The 16,291-nt window shown below is 40.8% G+C and overlaps 2 protein-coding genes across 2 annotated transcripts; both read right to left on the bottom strand.

The window, feature by feature from the left end:
• Positions 1-1,407: 1,407 nt before the first annotated feature.
• On the bottom strand, positions 1,408-3,010 carry LOC139728545 (cytochrome P450 2D15-like). The gene is made up of 2 exons (XM_071639485.1): positions 2,749-3,010; positions 1,408-1,580 (listed from the first exon to the last, which is right to left on the bottom strand). The coding sequence occupies exons 1-2, from the start codon at positions 3,008-3,010 to the stop codon at positions 1,408-1,410; spliced, it is 435 nt and encodes a 144-aa protein (XP_071495586.1).
• Positions 3,011-5,194: 2,184 nt separating this feature from the next.
• LOC139728536 (cytochrome P450 2H2-like) lies at positions 5,195-15,631 on the bottom strand. Its single transcript, XM_071639473.1, has 4 exons — positions 15,417-15,631; positions 14,589-14,743; positions 7,177-7,668; positions 5,195-5,208 (listed from the first exon to the last, which is right to left on the bottom strand). Exons 1-4 carry the CDS (start codon positions 15,629-15,631, stop codon positions 5,195-5,197), a joined length of 876 nt encoding a protein of 291 aa, XP_071495574.1.
• Between the last annotated feature and the right edge of the window lie 660 nt (positions 15,632-16,291).

Genomic DNA, 16,291 nt, shown 5'->3' with positions numbered 1-16,291 from the left:
ACCCATTTCACCTATTTTCAGTCTCCACACAAAATTAGTGTGTGCGACTTTTTGTTCGTTTTGTGGTGCACGGTCACAATATATATATATATATACATATATATAAGACAGAGATAGATAGATGACGAAGATCTGAGGTCAAAAGCTTCTACCAACAGCCGGCATCGTGCGACATCTATACTGTCTTCTTTGTCTCAATTCTATATATTATGGGCCTATCATAGCAATAACTTGATATAGTATCGTTAATAATGAACAATAGAGCACCGAAAACTCAACTGCTATATCAACAGCATCTCACGTATCGGGTAAGGGGACCGTAATGCAGCAACAGACAATCTTGAGATTCATTTCAAACGGACTCACATCCTGTATTCAAGAAAAGATCAAAACTCAATGGGAACATTTTTCCAAATTCTGACATATGATTTCAGCTGTGAGCGTGTTCCTTAATATCCACACTTTTTCAGCGAACCACAAAGAAATAACTGATACTGGAGGGAAATGGCATACATGTCTATAAGGGTACAGGCTATTAGCGACTGAACAGTAATACTATGTACTGGAATTTGGTTATTTTTTTTTTTGTCTATATATTAGTTGTGGCAAAGAAATGGTAATAATTTTCGTTTTCCCCTCCGAATAAGAGTACATCGGACGTTAACTTTGTTTTTATATATAATTATACAAATGAGATGTTGAATATAACTGGATTAATTGAAAGAAAATATTGTTCGTCTTTGCAAGGTGTATTTACAAACTTTGATGCAACTCTTGAGTAAGCGAACGTCAATATGCTGTTTATGGACTGAAGAGAATGGATTGTCTTATGTGGGTTCAGAAATTACATACACTACGGAAAATGAATTATTTGGCTTTATTGTTACCAGCAATTCGGTATTGAATTGTATTCCACGGTTGTAAGAAAGGAAATTAATGACTGTAAATTAAGAAGAAGAAGAAGAAGAAGAAGAAGAAGAAGAAGAAGAAGAAGAATACCTAGGTTTTTTTCCATGTAAAGATAAAATTAGGGAATATCGTAATAATTGACTTTTTTTGCAAGAAATAATTAAATGCTATAACTGCTTCAGAAAAATCGTGTCTTTTGGACACCTGTTTTCTTATATGTGATGTTCTGAAGTTCTGAGTCACGACAGTGCATTGCCTCTTTTTCTAAGTGTTAGAAGTATTTCGATGTATTATGTACTTCGATTGATATTGTCGTAGGTATGGAATATAATAGTAAAAATCTCTGTGGGGAAAAAACTTTAAAAGTGAATTTGTTTTGTTTGTTTGCTTGTTTGTTTGTTTGTTTGTTCATCTGTCAAGATGGCTTGATAGCCCTAGGTGCAAGCATGTGTGTACAAGCGTTCTTGTCTCCACGTTGCGTGGTAGTCAGATGAGGATTTAGCGAGGTTTTGCAATGATTTCGTACGGTGTCGGCAAAAGAGTCGTGACGCGATGTCCGTAGTTTGGTTCGATTCCGTCGGGGATACAGAAGGACAAGTGTTTCACTAGGGTCACCACGAAGATGAAGAACTCCATCCTGGCCAGTTGTTCGCCTACACACACTCGACGGCCTTCAATGAGATGAGTAAACAATAAAAGCACCAAAATTAGTAATAACAAATCATGATATATTGTAATAGAAAAAAAGCTAGATATGTTTTAACTGTCAGATTCAAATTATACTGTGCTTAATTATTTCATTTAATCGTCTTTGTGTTTTATTTGTGTAGCAAAATAAATTTAGAAATAAAATAACTTAAATCAATCAATCAATCAATCAATCGATCAATCAATCAATCAAATAGGCCTATATGTATGAGGAGTGAATGACTGCATCTATATTAGTAGAACACACTAGTAAAGTTTGAGGAAAGTTTGACAATCCATTCAAAAGTAACTAATAAGGATTTATAAAGTTTAGGTGCCACCAGTCCTGCGTGAGAAGTCTACGACAGTTCGCGACAAAACTGCAGGACAACGATGAAAAAAAGAAATGTAAAGAAAGTATATAAAAAGATAAACATTTCATTTCTTTCAAATGAAAAAAAACATTTCCTGACTTATTACTGACAGATTCTGAGAGCAACATTATTCCCCTTGCTTTTTGAAAGGGATAAGTGCTCTTTCATTAAGCTTGAAAAGACAAAATATGTTGAATTCTTTGTATGTAATGGAGAGGAGGGTAGGCTTGTGAAATACTGACGCTATGATGCGGGCAGCAAGAGGGATCAGTTAAATTTGGGATGTTGTGTAGTAACCCACTGTCTTGTGAAAACACGAGAACCTTTGAAAATTCTTCAACTTTCTTATCTTCAGACCACTTCGAAAAGAAATCTTGCACCCTTCTTCTTGTTTCCTCTTCATTATCTTACAAGTGAGTTTGGCAAAACAGACAAATTGCACGTTGAATGTTGCACATATCTTGTTGAAAGATTGACAGACCGTTCGGTCGTTACCTCTCACATAAGTTTCTATCATAAAAAGATGTAAATTCAGAGAAAGCTTCATGCAATTCTGCAAATACAACATTATCAGAAATCAGCAACATCATTTCATTTTATGTGTTTGTTTATGTCTATTCTGTCAATTACTGTCTAAGAACTGTTCTGCAGGTTAATTAAACTGATTAATTTGTATTCTGTTCTCTTAATCTCTTCTATTTGTTCTTTTGTCTTTTGTCTAGCGAGTTTACATTTTGATTGGCAATCATCGTGTCGCTCCAGAATATATCATGCTTACCGGCCCCAAAAGGCATATATGCTTTGTTCTTCACGAACTCGGTCCCGTCGGCATTCAGAAACCTCTCGGGTCGGAACACTTCCGGGTCACCCCAGATTTTGGGGTCACTGTGTATGGCGAGTATGTTCATCATGATTGTGGATCCCCGCGGGATGACGTAGTCCCGAACCCTGACATCTTCCGTGGTTACGTGAGGCACCCCAAGCGGTAGGATCGGACGAAAGCGAAGAACCTCGGTGGTAAAAGCGAGAGTGTACGGCATCTTTTGAAGATTAGTACCAATTACTATTCCCTCAGAATCTTCTATCTTCTGAATTTCGAGCAAGATCTGTGAATGTTGAAAGGTGTTAGACTAAATGCAGTGTTTATACGATGTTTATACGATTGCATTATACACTGAAAGGAGCCATCAGAATATGTAGCAATCAAAATCAATCACTCGATGACAGCATTTATACCAATAAAGGCGATAGACTATGATATATGCCAGTGTTAGATATCAGTCAGATCGTGTCTATTTGCCTACAATGATAACGATTGATGATCGGGAAAACTTGTTAATTTTAAGACTTGGTTTGTCTCAACCTGCTAGAACTTGTTTGTCATAATCTCTTCGAATTGTGAATTTTCTTCAGTTTTGTCTCCCTGTACAATTAAAATTTGTAAGATCGCAATTGCTGATCTGTAGTTTAATAAATATGTCGGATCTTACAAATTTCATTTGTAGAGGGAGACAAAACTGAAGAACATTCACACCTAAACCTTTCCCTCTGCGTACAGTGTATTCTCTTTACTTCAAAGTGATTTCAGAAATATGATAGAAAAAAAAAACTTAAACCAAAGATTGATAAATATATGCGAGGAATCATTTATGCCGCCAGAGATAGATTAGTGTATAATTTTCTTATTCTTCCTTTTTGTCTCGCCCATCGGAGGTGAAGGCGAGACTAAGGGATCCGAATGGCGTCCGTCCGTCGTCCGTCCGTCGTCCGTCACAAATGTCAAAGTTGACCTGCAAGACTCTCTTATGATGCATAACTTGGCAACTGTTACAGCAATGGCAGCCACACTTGGGTGATAGAAGCACTAGGGGTATCTTCATGTTATGGTGTTGTCGGAGGTCATTGTGATAATGTCAACGATCATTTGAGGTCATATAAAAAGGGTGTGTACAGTTCTGGTTGAGGTGAGGATTTAGCTCTCAATGTTTTGCAAAAGATTCAGAAGCCACTCTATGAGATGTCAAAGAGCATGCAATTCCATGGGGTATCAAAAGTTTATTTGATGAAAATCGGTTTTGAAATGGCTGAGATATCGAAAAACAAGGTGAAACAAAGAGATCCTAATAAAGTTGTGGCATGTCGCCTTTTGTTATTATCACTTTTTTCGATATCTTAACCATTTGAAATCAATTTTCATCAAATAAACGTTGAACCCTTCATAAAATTACAGGCTCTTTCATATTTCATGAGAGGTTTCTCATTATCTCACTTAGGAATGTGCAAAACATGAATCCCCACCTCAACCAGTACTGTACAGTCCCTTTAAAGAGTATGTGCAAGACTCTCTTTTCTATGTTAAAGTTTACCTGCAAGACTCTCTTTTGACAAAAGTTGCTTGAATTGCAACCTAACTTGGGTCATAGATGCACTGGGGAAACCTTCATGTTATGGTGCCGTTGGAGGTCACGCAGGATAAGGTCCGTAAGAGGTCACATGATAAGGTCAAAGGTAATTTGAGGTCATACGTCAAAGTTTACTTGCAAGACTGTCACAGACAGGGGTCAACGAACTTTTAGGGCCCAAAGTTAAGTTTTTATGGCGCGTTTTGATTATGGCTGATAACTTTTGATCCCTTTGTCCCTTTGTGACCAAACTTGGATGGTAGATGTCCCTTGGGGAGATGAAGGTCGTCACAAGGTCAAAGGTCACAGACAGGGGTCAACAAATTTTTAGGGCCCAATGTTAAGTTTTTTAAGGGCGCGTTTCAATTGTGGTTCAGAACTTTTGCTCCCTATGTCCGTTTGTGACCAAACTTGGACGGTGGATGTCCCTTGAGGAATTAAAGGTCATCGAAAGGTCAAAGGTCACAGAAAGGGGTCAACAAATTTTTAGGGCCCATTGTTAAGTTTTTCTGGCGCAGTATAATTTTCTGCGGGAGGACAAGGATTTGGGCAAGTTTCGCGTGCGTCTTAACTGCTGGACGTGTGCTACTTACGTTCAATTCACATTCTAGTCACGGGCAGGTTGCGTGAGAGTTGCCTGCGAGGTGCTACCGCTACGGCCCTTCTACTCATAACCTCAAGGTCCAGTCACACCTTTTCGGGCAAGCCTTGCTTGTGACATGAGGGAACAATTTTTTGCTACCTGGAGGTCCCCGCAAATATGGCCTGCACAAGGACAGTACCTTACACGTAGTAGCCCGTAGTCGCCCTCCCAAGTCCGATTTACAAGTTATGGCCTGCACAATGACAAGTGACAGGGTTACAGGGTGAGTCATGGAGACTGCCAGCAGAGGTCCACGCAGACGACATTCTACAAGCATAATACGGGTGTGTTACTGGCAAGGAACGGTGTTGATAATTAGAACATCTGTGTACCTGGTCAGTTCTGCAGGCGTGGAGCGAGATGTATGAGCAAATTGCGTGCATGTTGAGGGTCAGTTACTGCCATACTGCTCGTTAGGTGAGAGTTGGCTGCGGCCAGTATAATTCTCTAGGACATTCTATGGGACCCTCTGCCAAATAAATAGTCCTTTAGAGGAATTCCTTGAATTGACTAATTGTCAGCCCCCACGCGCCTTGTACGCCTGTCACACAGAATACCCGCAAGTACAACTTAAGTAGCACGCGTCCAGTAGGTAAAACGCATGCACGACTCGCCCAAATCCTTGTCTGCCCTCAGAAATTGTCCTGTATCCTGGAAAATCCCCACATGCAACAAGCCCGCGTAGCTTGCCCGGAAAGGGTGTGACAGAGCCTTGAAATATGCACAGTACGATCATAGATATCAGTCATCGATCACTGAGCAGATGCCGGGTGGGGAAACGAATGCGCAATAGTTCATAGTGCAAAAATGTAGAAAGTTTGTGTGTAAACTAAGCGTTTCCACAAGAAGTGGATGTGAATTTGATGCTTACTATTGTAAACAGATCTTAAGAGCCTGACAAAAACATTCCAGTAAAACCCAATGCCAACTGTGCGACCTGAGCCTGCTGTATGGAGCGCCAAGTGTCGCATGGCCTATTTCGCTACGAAATCAGTCATTTCGTGTCGACGAAATGACTGATTTCGTAGCGAAATAGGCCATGCGACACTTGGCGCTTCATACAGCTCGCACCAGCTCGCAGGCTCAGGTCGCAAAGCGGGCATTGGGCTTAACATTCCAAGAAGTGACTTCATAAGCGGCACAATACAAGTCACTTGGTTTAGTTCGTCTTTAGGAGAGTTATATGCGAACATCCGCAGGAAAAGTATTCAATAGCAGCCTAGGGCAGAGGAATGCTTTGTTTTGTGTTGCTATGGCTTTTTATGTGGGGGAGGGGGATAGGTGTCAGCTAGGGGTAGTGCTCGTGGTTCGGTCAAGTATCAATTCACCCTTCATCCTCCCTGAAGAATCTCAAGACGAACTTATCCTCGGAAAGTCGGGGTCATCCCATAAGATCGATACCCACGAGTCATAGAACCCACGAGTTCGACATTACAACATGGGGTTTAATTTGTCGATCTCGTGGGCCTTGTTTGCTTAATTGTCGAACTCACGGGCTGTATGACTCGTGGGCTGCATGACTTGTGGGAGTCAAACTTGCGATGTGCACCCGGAAAGTCACTTCTTTTCTCCCCCCCCCCCCATTTTTATCGATTCCTCTCTCTCTCTCTCTATTTTAAAGAGGCAATAGTGTATGTGTGTGTGTGTGTATGTGTGTGTGTGTGTGTGTGTGTATGTGTGAGTGTAGGGGGGGGGCGCAGGTGCAATATTCCCCACACCCAGAAAGTCAGGTTTTCCTCCTTTTCTTTTAAGTGCCGAGTGCGGGTGAGTGTGTGTGTGGGACGTGCCCCCGAACCACCCCCACCGTCCCGTGACCCATGGGCAGGGATAGACTTAACAGACTTACGTACATCATGATGGCAGGATATATCTTGATATTTTTGTGGTTAGACCAGATCAAGTGAGGTAACAATTTTTGAACATTTTCCCCACATTTCTTATTCTCTTTGTGAAATGTGTCTCATCATGTTCAAACTGACATCCAATCAGTAAAAGACAATTTGCACATTATTATCTAATTTCCTTTGACAACCAGTACTAACCTTTTCTTGACAGCTCGGTAAACCAGCCAAGAAAAGAATTGCCCATGTTATCGACATCGATGTTGTGTCGGTACCGGCCAAAAAAACGTCAAAAAGCGGCTTCCAAATGTGTTCCTTACTGGGAAGGGTCTTCTTGCTGTCCGCTGTTTGTTTTTTCTCCTCGGCAAGAAACATATCGACCAAATCTCGCAGGTAATCTCCATCGAATGTTTCTTCATGTTGCTTAATCTCCGTGTTGAGGAAATCTCGGACGTGCGTAACGGCACAGCGCTCTTTCTTCAATAAGAAGAGTGGCGCATCGGGGACCAATGCAATGTCACTTCCGAATATGGTGTTGATGCTGGAAATGACGTTTCCTACTTTTTCGTCGGAATACGCGAATCTACGTCCAACAGTGATTCGGGCGATGACATTGCAGACAGCACGGTTAACTAACCTTGCGGGGTTAAAGGAAAGACGATCTTTTGCTGCAAACTCTTGAACGAGCAGCGTCGCCTCTCCCTTGGTTTCATTGGCAATTACCTTTTTTCCCATCCCGAAGTGACGCAGAGCCGTCAGAACAAAGCGGCGAGTGTCAAACCAGACGTCGCCCTCGCAGAAAACTACGCCACCTACGACAAAGGAAGGAGACCGCCGTAAGTTTCTTCCGACTTGGGTGATTATTCGACATATGCGCGGTCGACTTACTCGGAGTTGACTGTACTTTATTGACAACAGATTCATGTCTATCCTCTCTACCTCATTAAGCCCCTTTCACACAATCATGACAATAGCGACTTGGATGGATGTTTAGTAATCCGCCATATTGCACCGATGATCGTAATTGCCGTCATACGTATCCGGGCACTTACCCCCTGGGCAACTACCCTCCGGATAACTACCACCCGGATAATTACCCCCCAGGTCTATTCCCCCTTAGGGCAACTACCCCCCGGACAACTACCCTCCTAGGGCAATCACCCTCCAGGGCCATTACCCCCTAGGACAACTACCACCCGGTCATCTACCCTCCTAGGGCAACTACCCCCAAGGGCAATTACCCCTAGGACATCTACCCCCCGGATAACTACCCCCTGGGTAACTACCCCCTGGATGACTACCCCCCGGATAACTACCCCCCAGATAACTACCACCCGGATAACTACCCCCTGGATAACTACCCCCCGGATAACTACCCCCTGGATAACTACCCCCCGGAGAACTACCCCCTGGGTAACTACCCCCCGGAGAACTACCCCCTGGGTAACTACCCCCCGGAGATCTACCCCCCGGATAACTACCCCCCGGATAACTACCCCCAGGATAACTACCACCCGGATAATTACTCCCCGGATAACTACCCCCAGGATAACTACCACCCGGATTACTACCCCCCCCCCCCCCTTTAACCATACCCCGAACCCCCCCCCCCCCCGCCCCCTCCTGATACTTACCTACTGGACAACCCTCCCTCCCCGCCCCCCGAAAGTTACCACCCGTCGTATATTTTCCATAAGTTCATAACACCATATCAGAAGATGCACCTTTCTCTTACACTGTCATCACTCTTTTGGCTTGTCGTTTATTTTCTACCGTTATAACACATGATAGACGATAAACATAAGAAAAGGAGAGTTGATTTCACTGCAATTCATATTCCCTTAACATTAGCGAGGGACTCTTCGATATAAAGCCATAATTTTTGATAGGATCCGGGCACGGTTTTATGAAAGTTATCAGTCCTGACAAGCTGTCAGTTCCACACAATTACCAATCGTTGTAGGTCGATCAAAGCAGGTCCATGGTAACAAGTCAGTGACTCGAGCTTATCAATCAAGCAGAACCCATGGTTTTATTGAAATTATTAGAGACTAACAAGATATCATAACTGGCAACTTTTATCAAAAGGTGCCCTAATCTGTCCTGAGAGTAAGATTACAGCTTGTTTTACATACAAGTAGAATTGTGCTAGTTTTCAAATTAAATGTTCTCGACACTTTAAGAGGAAATCCAGTTTAAATATAAGTTAGTCTCATTAGAAAGAGTAAAATATTACGAGTTTAACGGTATTTCTTTTTTTTTTTTTTTTTACAAAACACCCCTAGTTGTTAACGAAGTCTTTTGTCCTGCACCCTCTTTTTGAATAGATCTAGGGAGAGTTGTAGTTGACAGAATCCTTTTTACATTATAGGGCTGCTCTGTTTTATCCCGGCCATTTCAAGAGTATTTTTTTTTTCAAAAAATTGAATCCTTCTTGGAATAACATGCTCTTTAATATTTCGTAAGGGGTTTCTAATTATCTCACCCAAAAGATGTTTAAAACCTGAAGTTAGGTCTCGACCAAAACCAGACGATTATGAAAAAATGTTGTTTTTTTTCCAATTCAAATAGCAAACGTGTTCGAAAATAACAATGAGAGACGTAATTTTCTGGGGGAGAGTTATTGTAAGAGGGGTGATTGTTTGGAGCCTAATTTTAATAAGGAGTAATTGTCAAGGGAGGTAATGCTCTGCAGTGATCATACCAAGGAGGTGACAATCTCTTCCCACATCCTTGATATACTAGTTGTTAATATGCCCAATAATGCAGTAGGGCAATTCTGAAATGAGCGTTAACGGTATAACAGTAAAATAGTTACAAAATTGATGAAACAATGCAAAGAAAGCAAATTAAGACAGAGACGAAGTACACAAATAAAGATACAGTGCACTCCCGTTACAACGAACACGGTTATAACGAAATTTCGTTATAACGAAGCAAAACTTCTGGTCCCAAAATTATCGCCATTAAAGTCTATGGTACAAAATTCGCTTATAACGAAGACGGTTATAACAAAATTTTCGTTATCACGAAGTCTTTTCTGAGCGCCACTGACAAAGAAAAACAAAAGAAATGCGCTCCGTTATAACGAAATGCGGATCGCATTCGAAAATGCGTAGCGGAACAAGCATTATTAAAGCGTCTCTGCATGAGCGAACGCATCATTGAATGTTCACTCCGTGTATCACGCAAAGTTTCCGAGGGGAACTTGCGTTGTTGTAATAAAATAATTTGAATTCAGATAAGGTTTGTTTCATTGTTCCGAAGTCCTTTAATACAAAACACACAGATTCTGATACAACTAAATGTCCGTTAGTTCGGAAATGAAAGAGGGTTTGTTATTAAGCACATTTTGGCGTTATTCCAAAGGTTCGTTAATTCGATAATAAAATATGGTCCTTATTCTTATTGTTATACGGTTCGTTAGTCCGAAAATGATAGGAATTCAAAACGTTCGTTAATCGGAACATTACAAAAAGTATCGTTAATCCATGGTAGAAAAAGGAGAGTACACTAACAAAACTTAAGAATTGCAATCTTTATAATCGTCTTAAGATAAATAAATCTTCGAAATAACTAACCTTTCTCATTTTTTTTTTTCATTAACAAAATTTCTTCGGAATAACGAACCTTATTTCATTTTCGGATGAAAAAGCCTTCGGAACAACGGACTTTCTGACTATAGTGAACCTTTTTCTTTTTTTGATTTATAAACATTCAGAATGACGAACCTCATTTCATTTTCAGATCAACGAACCTTCGGAAAATGAACAATATATTATTTTGATCTAAATTATGAACTTTCGGAATAATGATTCTGCGGAAATGCGAACCTTCACATAAACAAACCATCGGAATCCCGGGAATGGCGAAACTTCGGAATAAGGAGTCTTCGGAGTAACGTACTTTAGTAAGAAAATAACCTTTGGAATAGCGAACTGTAACCAAATCCTACACCGTCATTTTCTACACATGTGTGACAACACAAACAAGTTTATGCTCTTTTTAAAATGTAATATTTAAACGAAATTAAAAAGGTATTCTCCCATTTCACATAGCTTTCCAGCGTATGATGAGGATTCAACAAACAGAATTTTTTATGCGTGGTTTCCTTCTTTTCGTTATACATTGCATATTATATTTGTTCGGTTACAACGAAATTTCGTTAAAACAAAAAAAAAAAACTGCCGGTCCTGAGCATTTCGTTTTAACGGGAGTGCACTGCACATGAACACACACGAGATAAATCCCTTGTAATGAGAGAAAGAGGAAAGGTGAGTTATGAATGACAGGAATAGACTACCTTCACGGTGGACAGAGAAAAGCGAGAGGGAAGAGGAAGATGATGGGTCAAAACCAGGGCACGTGAAGCATGAGATATAAGCTCCTCAAAATAAAGAAGTGTTACATGGAGTTGTGGTAAACGATAGACAATTGTGGTTAAAAAAATATTGCAAAAAGTTTAACTCATTCTGAAGAGTAACATTTCTTCAAAATGTCTTTAGTTCAATGGTAAAGGCATTCAAACTTAAAACTTCTTTTATACTATACTATCAAGAGAAATCCGAAATTTTGGAACAGTAAAAGAAAATACAGATTTAGCGAAAATAGTTTGGTTAAAGGCATTGACATTTACTGGATTACCGGGTAGGATATGAAGGGACAGCTTCGTTTTTTTATGAACATAGAGTCAAAATACAGAGGGAGAAATTAAGCTTTTACATAACTTGTCCTAAGTGCAAACGATACAAATCGTAAATCTTTAAGATGTTGTTTTCATAAAATGATGTCCTGGGGGTAATTTTCGTCTTGATAGTTATAGGGGAGGGGGAGTTGTAGGCTTGCTTATCCGGGGTAATCATCCATGGGAAGTTATCGGAGGGTGTAGTTATCGGGTGGAAGTTCTCTGGGGTCTAGTTATCGGAGGAGGGGGTAATTAACCTGGGGATAATTATCCTAGTGGTAATTATCGGGGGGGGGGGGGGTAGTTATCCGGAGGGTAATTATCCGGGGGGGGGGGGGGGGTGATTATCCGGGGGGTAATTATCCGGGGGGTAATTATCCGAGGGGTAATTATCCGGGGGGTAGTTATCCGGGGGGTAGTTATCCTGGGGGTAGTTACCCAGGGGGTAGTTCTCCGGGGGGTAGTTACCCAGGGGGTAGTTCTCCGGGGGGTAGTTATCCAGGGGGTAGTTCTCCGGGGGGTAGTTACCCAGGGGGTAGTTTTCCGGGGGGTAGTTATCCAGGGGGTAGTTATCCGAGGGGGTAGTTATCCAGGGGTAGTTATCCGAGGGGTAGTTATCCAGGGGGTAATTTTCCTAAGGGGGAATTGCCCTGGGGGGTGATTGCCCTAGGAGGGTAGTTGTCCGGGGGGTAGTTGTCCTAGGGGGTAATTACCCTGGAGGGTAATTGCCCTTGGAGGGTAGTTGTCCGGGGGGTAGTTGCCCTAGGGGGGAATTGTCCTGGGGGGTAATTATCCGGGTGGTAGTTATCCGGAGGGTGGTTTTCCAGGGGGTACTGTTCCTAGAACCGCCGTCATAAAATGCCTTGTATAATCTGCATACCGTGTAAAATTTCGAATATTCATTAATATCAGATTAACTTCGACGCTTTATATTTTCATGTCTGGGTTTTGTGTGTAGTGCCGGTAGATAGCAATTAAGGCCATGAGATCTACGCAAACGTTATCTACTCCATGTCTGAAGTTTGTGCCTACGTGTTCCTAGAACCATCTGTGGGTGTAGTATTGATTGCATAAATGATTGATGAGTGAGACATATTAAACTCCAGAAGATTCATTACAAAACATTTCGCGATTATTGTCATTTTGAAATGCCTTGCCCAACTACTTTGTTACGTTTCAAATCAATCAATGTCTCGTTTACGTCGACGCTTTATACTTTCTTGTCTGGGTTTTGTGCTTGTGTTCCGGTAAGATTAATTTGTGAGTGTAATATTTGTGTACTGAGTAATGCTGCAGATATTCCACTCATCAAGCATGTGCCTAGTAAATTACATAAGGGCTTTTTACACTTGTAAAATTTTGCTTAGCCCCGGACCAACGGTGGGGCTAAGGGGGGGGGGGGGGGGCTTAGCCCCACCGTTGGTACGGGACTATCCTTAGCCCACTTTCTGTTTACACTCGTTTTTGCCAAAGTGGGCTAGCCCCACCGATAGTACGGTACTATCTGGCCCTGCAAAATAGCAGGGGTTAGCACCGCAATTGCGGTGCCAAGCAAGTGAGTGTAAACAGAACGAAAAAATAATCCTGGGCTAAGCGACGGAGACGAAGTCCGACCCTCACTGACCAATCAGAAACGAGGTAATCAAGTGCTGCCGGTGCGTGCGTGTACGTGTACAGTACACAGCGTAATTATGAATATTCATGTGGTTTGGAAAGTCCGGGGCTAAGAAATACGAGTGTAAAAAGGTCAGTTTTCTCCTTAGCCCCGGACAAGAGATAGTACGGGACTAATTGGCGAGTGTAAAAAGCTGAAAAAATTGGTACGGGACTAACGATAGTCCTGGGTCAGAGAAAGTCCGGGGTTAAGAAACACAAGTGTAAAAAGCCCTATAGGTATTTCGCATTTATTGTCATCAAATGCTTTGCCTACCAGGTAAAAGTTCAATTTAGATGATTGTCATATTTACGTCGATGCTTTCTACTTTCGTGCCTGCTCTTTGTGCTTGTGCGTCGGTAGATACATTTGTTTTTGGTATTAGTATCTATGTAGTGTGTGATGCTTTAGACGCATCAGGCTGATTCCAGCCCAGTAACATCCTATCTACAGGTTTTGTCCATACAAGATATAATAATTGAAAACAAATCTCCCTATGTAGCCATAGTTTCCGTTTCAGCCAAAGTTTAGATTTGGTTCCGACATCAAATCACATCAAGACAGTGTAAAGTATCAGCAGCAAATTATCAAAATATGAGACAATCGCTAAACAAAATTTGCACAAAAAGAAAGAAATTAAGAAATAGATAAATAATTTCCACAGAAACAGAAGGGATAGGTATTTCACACGTGTCACCTAATCATGACTTACTGCAGTCACAAAGCTATATACAGGCCTGTTTAAAACACAGTCAAACATATTTATAGCGGTCATCCAAGGGAAATGAAAAGAGAGATCGTTATAGACAGGTGGTCGCCACAGACAGGAGGTCCCTAAGGCAGGTTTGACTGTACATTCCTGCGCTATTACAAGTCCGTAACTTTTCTGCAATATAGAAATGTCCCTTCTCCACCCTATCCATGCTACCCCTCCGTCATAAGCAGCCCCTTCCTGTACTATTGCGTATATGTAATATTACTGGTGTGAAATGCATTTCTGTAAAGGCAAACTCCGACGTTATATCGATATACCAAGGGTATAGATAAACATACATTAGCTGAAAGTTAATGTGAATAGTTAACGGATAAGAGAAATGTACATTTATTCATAGATTCATAGATGATTGTACTACTTATAAAAGCATTCATGTATGTAAAACCCGTTGAGTGGAAACAAAACATTTCTTGAGGGTGATAGCTAGCTGCATTTCACCTGTAAAATTCCTTTTACAAAATTAATAGTCAATTGAAATGAAATGTAAAAACTGTCCCATGCCTGCCTTAAGACCCATGGATAGATGATGTGTCAAATGAAATAATTGCAGAATATAGTAAAAGATTGATTGATAGCCACGTATGCACAGATAGAGCGATTGAGTTATCTCCTATAGTACCTTTGGTATGGTCCATGATGTTTTTGAAGATCGGAAGCTTTGGGCGACCGGAAGTCAGGTTTGCTTGCTTGACCAGTACTTCGTCGACTAGAGATGGGCTTGAGACGAACACGAGTCTCTGACCTCCTTCATGCAGGAAAGCGATGTCTCCGTACCTTGTAAATTGGATTGATAAGAAGCAGCCACATCATGGTCAGTGAAGCGTCCCGCATGTCGAATAACTCGGTTTATCGGCAAATTTAATAATCTTTGCTTTCGGCGATAAACTAAGTTTATAGGTCGATAAATCGAGTTTGTCGATAAATCGAGTTTTTCGATTTATGGGACACTTGGCCTGTCATAGACATATTAAACCTTATAGGATCGAGTTCTATTCGCATTCAATGTAATGCGTCATAGAAATAAAAGAAAGAAAATGATCTATGCCAACTTTTACGCTAATTTAATACCCTGTACTTACTTTTTTTGACTTTTCATTTGGGCACGAGTGTTATTTGTCTCATGCTGTGACCGAAGACACAGTCGCCATGATTTCGCTCATGGCTGCTTAAAGCAATAATGTGTTCGTATATCCATCTTCTATAGCACTGTACGTCTGCTCGTTCCTGAATATTAAAAAATTACTCAAAGGCTTGTGTATTCATATGAGTGTGCGTTGTGTGCGTACATGTGTATGTATAAAGCAACGTCGTGTATGTGTCTTTTTTTTTAAGTTCTAGATTATGTTAATGTACTCAATCTACTTTACATAATTGCCATTTCTTTTATGAAGGAATAAAGGTTTGGGATTTAAGAAAAAAAAGATATCAGTGAAGCGTAAAAACTTACTCTTTGTTAATACTCATGATCCGTTGCAGGAAATTTTGAAAGGAGAAAAGTCGGCCGATAAAGTGGAAAGGGGACGGCTTTCTGCAGGGCCCTGGCGGGAGTTTGTCGGTAACATGGACCCAGAATGTTCGTATGTACCACGTGATTGCTAGAGCAGCAACCGCTGCCAGGAGGGCGCCCTCCTTGAAAGATGATAAGATATCGGGAAGCGCCATTTTCCGTTGATGACGATGTGCCGTGTGCTGACCTGGATTTCTGCAGGGCAGAGATAATGTCGTGTTGTTTTATTGGACATTTTCTTTTCTTCATTAATACAACCAAATCATCTATGCTGAGCAGTGAAACGAAATGAAATTCATGCTGTTGAAAACATTTCAAGTAGTGATTGAAAATAGATGAAACGTGAAATGGGTCAATATCTGCTGAAGAAAAAGAAAATTAGAGAAAGAATAAAATATAAGCCTACAAAAAGCTGAACCCTTTCATTTGTTTGAGAGTAACAACTCTACAAACCATTATCCCAACCTATTCAGAATGGTGTTTGCTGACAATGCCATGGATACGCATGGCGGTCAGTGCATTATCTACTAATTTAGTCTGGCGGGCATTCTAAAACCTTCAGCTATCATCACCAATTATACGACAAATGAAACTTATAATTGCGTGTTATTGAATATGAACAATGTCCGTACAGTGATACGTTATATTTACTTGTACTTAAAAACAACTTCTGTTTACGATATGCTTAAGATCAAAGTATCATATGCATACATATGCATATATACATTGTATATGTATGTATACATATAATTATGTATGTATATTATAGATAATAGATATATATTTGATTATATACATGTATATATATATAAAAT

This window comes from Diadema antillarum, unplaced genomic scaffold, assembly GCF_040938485.1.
Source record: "Diadema antillarum isolate AM-2024a unplaced genomic scaffold, OU_Dant_1.0 scf00000019, whole genome shotgun sequence".
NCBI classification, from domain to species: domain Eukaryota; kingdom Metazoa; phylum Echinodermata; class Echinoidea; order Diadematoida; family Diadematidae; genus Diadema; species Diadema antillarum.
The sequence above is the reverse complement of the archived record's forward strand: the minus strand, read 5'-3'. Positions and strand labels throughout refer to the sequence as shown.